The 2,996-nt window shown below is 51.2% G+C and overlaps 1 protein-coding gene across 1 annotated transcript; it reads right to left on the bottom strand.

Annotated features, from left to right (window-relative positions):
* Positions 1-633: 633 nt before the first annotated feature.
* Positions 634-2,996, bottom strand: LOC133212717 (aquaporin-12-like). Its single transcript, XM_061354415.1, has 3 exons — positions 2,207-2,996; positions 1,677-1,793; positions 634-1,059 (listed from the first exon to the last, which is right to left on the bottom strand). The coding sequence occupies exons 1-3, from the start codon at positions 2,946-2,948 to the stop codon at positions 878-880; spliced, it is 1,041 nt and encodes a 346-aa protein (XP_061210399.1). The 5' UTR covers positions 2,949-2,996; the 3' UTR covers positions 634-877.

The following is a 2,996-nucleotide window of genomic DNA, read 5'->3' as shown; positions in this document are numbered from 1 at the left end:
CGACCACCCCCCACACTGCTCAGAGCAGCAACATCACTCACCCAAATGCAAATCACAACATTTATTTTCATGGCAATTTCCATGAACTGTAATTTCACCTTCAAGAATACTCTGTGTGGACACAGAAAGGAGCCAGGGACATTTTTTCACCCACACCAGTGTGTACTGGCTGCCCAGGTCTCATTTTTAACCACACACACACTTTTTGCACTGTATCTTGATGCTTTACAGCACATGAATCTCAGCCTAAGCACCATGTCCACAGGGGAGCGAGGTTTCCTCTGGCCAGTGAACTCCCTTGCCCTGAAGCAGTTTAAATTCCTAAGAACTGTCAGATTCGACCTGTTCAATCCAATGATCTCAGTTTAACTCAAAGAACACCCATTTTTGACCAATATCCACATTTAGTAACTGGAAAGATCAAGTCCACTTCTTCCTCATCCTAAGCTTCCAAGGCAGTTACTGGCTTACTCTTGTGTTTTTATGGCTGCAAGTCAGGTTATTTCAAGCACTCCACAATGCAATAACTCAGGAGTTGCTCAAGCCTACCCACGGGATGGTCCTGACTTCCTGTAAGCTTCCTGGCCATACAAGACAACCAGCAGTTTGTGCAAAAGTACTGGGTTTTTTCCCCCCCACCAAGCTAGTCATGCAGGCTTGAAACATTCTGGGCTCTCCGGGGAGACTTTCAAGTTATTCCCAAAGGAGCTCAGGGATTCTGATGTCCTGCAAGCCCAGCTTGGCTGATTCCTTTGTGATGCTTTCAGAGTATCTCACCCTGAGGTAGGGAATGATCGGGAGGATGGATGATGGACAGGAGGAGAAACCCGCTCCCAGGAGAGGGGCTGCAGGGACCTCTTGGGCCCCCACGCGTGGCTCAGGCACAGGGCTTGGAGTTGTTCTTTTCCCCTTTCCTCTTCCTCTGCAGTTCATCACTCTCCACGTGCGCCACCACCTTTGCCTTGGGTATCTTGTATTTGCTCTTCTGTCTGTAAAGGAGGTTTTTCTGGAAGAGTCGTGGGATGTTTCCTTGGAATAGCAGGAGGGCAGTGAGCATCCCTGAAACAAGAGCATGGACATCTTCTGTGTGCTGCACCAAGCACCTCCACACTCCTCCCCATGGCTCAGCAGTGATTTTCAGGTCCTTCCCTGCAACCTTCATCATGACCAAAACATAGCCCAGCACCACTGGAGTCCCCACTAACGTCTGAGAAACCCTTGCTAAATTACTTGAAGAAGAATTTAACCACTGTGTCCTTAACGTAACAAGCAAGGTTTCTTTTGACCCAAAGATAGAGCCGTAAACCATGCCAGCACTCTTCTGTCTCAGCTATCTACATTCAAAGCAACACTTATCCTGCTCCCTGTGGTCATCTGGAAGCTGTGGACAACCTCTACACCACAGCTCAGCCTGTTGTTGCTCTAAAACATCCTTGCTTCATCTCCCCAAAACTTTGGCTTTGGGGGGAGTCTTCCTGTCTCCCAGGTAGGAACTTACAAAATGGACAGCAAAGAGATGACTCAACTGACAGGGAAGGAGGACAGAGGAGGACACTTGCAAATGGCAAGACCCGAGTTCAGTGCTTTGCCAGGAACAGGTTGTGTTAATGCCTGCATTTCTGGCTTGCACACTGATCCCCATCCCTGCCCCTTGGCACCTCCCCGGCAGATCTCACCTGTGAGGGGCCCCAGCCAGTACACCTGGATGTAGTCCCAAAAGCTGCTCCCAGAGCAGTGAAAAGTGGCGGCGGTGGCCAGGGCAGGGTTGAAGAAGGCCCCTGTGTATGGTCCAGCTGCATGGGAAGAGAAGCATGGCCAGCAGTCTCAATAGCATGTTTTTAAAGACTGACACAAAGCTGGGCCAGGAGACCTGCAACTTCTCCTGCCTGCCAGTAGCTGCATCTCTTGTGCCATATAATAGCAGCACATGGGGTAATCCCACCCTTGTCACCCAGAGCTTTGTGGGAAGGGCTCAGTGCAGGATCATTTGAGGAAAGCAGTCAAAGTCTTGGGACAAGCTATGGCTTCTCATGTGCTAGTGTTTCACCTGCTGCCTAATGGATATTCTGCAAAATAAGTAGAAACCAAACATCTTGATAACTGCTACCTGTAGAGAGGTAACAATTTCACCTAAGGATAAAAAAGGAACTGCTCCTCCCTGGCAAATTAGGTATATCTGTGACTTAGAAAGGCAAGTGCTGCTCACCTGTGTAGCTCAGGAAGGTGACAGTCGCTGCCAGTGCAGGGACCTGGTACACTGGGTGATTCTGTCGCAGCTTGAGAAGGACAAGGTGGAAAAGGAAAGAGCAGCTGCCTTCCACAAAGGCAGCGTGGTGCAGAGCGGTGCGGATGGAGGAGCTGCACTCTGGTGCTATCAGGTTCTGGATGAGGTGGAATTGCGTCAGCTCCCAGGACCAGTAGAGCTTGGTGACAGCCAAGCCCATGCCCATGCCTGCACCCTGGGCCAGCATCTTGGTAGCAGTTGCTGCTAGGCTGGACTCGAGGAGAAGGAACTCCTGAAGAGAGACGGTCGGGTTGGCAGATGCTCCATCAAAAGAGGCGCCATGAACAGCAAAGAGGAGGAAGAGCAGTGTAAGGACCACGTCTGGACCAAAGCCACCACCCCATGGGCCGATCTCCACCAGCATCCTCAGCTCAAGGAAGCTCATGCACAGCTGTAACGAGCCAGCAAGTTCTCTGGCAAGGCAGCCATATGCTCCAGGAGACAGAAGCCTCTTGGAAAGCTGCCTGAGCACCTGGCACACCCCAACCACCAGGAAAAAGAAAGCAATGGAGACATTCAGGCCAGCCATAGCAAAGGCTGATCTGGGGGAAAAGACTGGACCAAACCCCAGGAGGGAGCAGGGAAAGCTTCTGCACCTCCTCTTTATAAAGCCACATGTAAGTGAACGTGGCACAGCCTGACAGGCTTGGGAAGTACTGCACATGCTGCCCAGGGCAGCGCCTGCTGCCACAGGGAGCTGAGGGACTCACCA

The sequence above is a fragment of the Neopsephotus bourkii genome, unplaced genomic scaffold (assembly GCF_033783945.1).
Source record: "Neopsephotus bourkii isolate Nb327-2 ecotype Australia unplaced genomic scaffold, CSIRO-AGI_Nbou_v1 NB_739, whole genome shotgun sequence".
In the NCBI taxonomy this organism is placed as follows: Eukaryota; Metazoa; Chordata; class Aves; order Psittaciformes; family Psittacidae; genus Neopsephotus; species Neopsephotus bourkii.
Note: the sequence above shows the minus strand (reverse complement) of the source record. Positions and strands in the feature narration are given on the sequence as shown.

What these genes read in the sequence shown, in the direction of transcription:
- LOC133212717 (XM_061354415.1), bottom strand. Translation starts at nt 2,948, where the DNA reads ATGTGCAGTACTTCCCAAGCCTGTCAGGCTGTGCCACGTTCACTTACA. An exon ending in CACCTTCCTGAGCTACACAG is followed by an intron (nt 1,794 to 2,206) that starts GTGAGCAGCACT and finishes CTTCCCATGCAG; the next exon opens with CTGGACCATACACAGGGGCC. An exon ending in CTGGCTGGGGCCCCTCACAG is followed by an intron (nt 1,060 to 1,676) that starts GTGAGATCTGCC and finishes CTCTTGTTTCAG; the next exon opens with GGATGCTCACTGCCCTCCTG.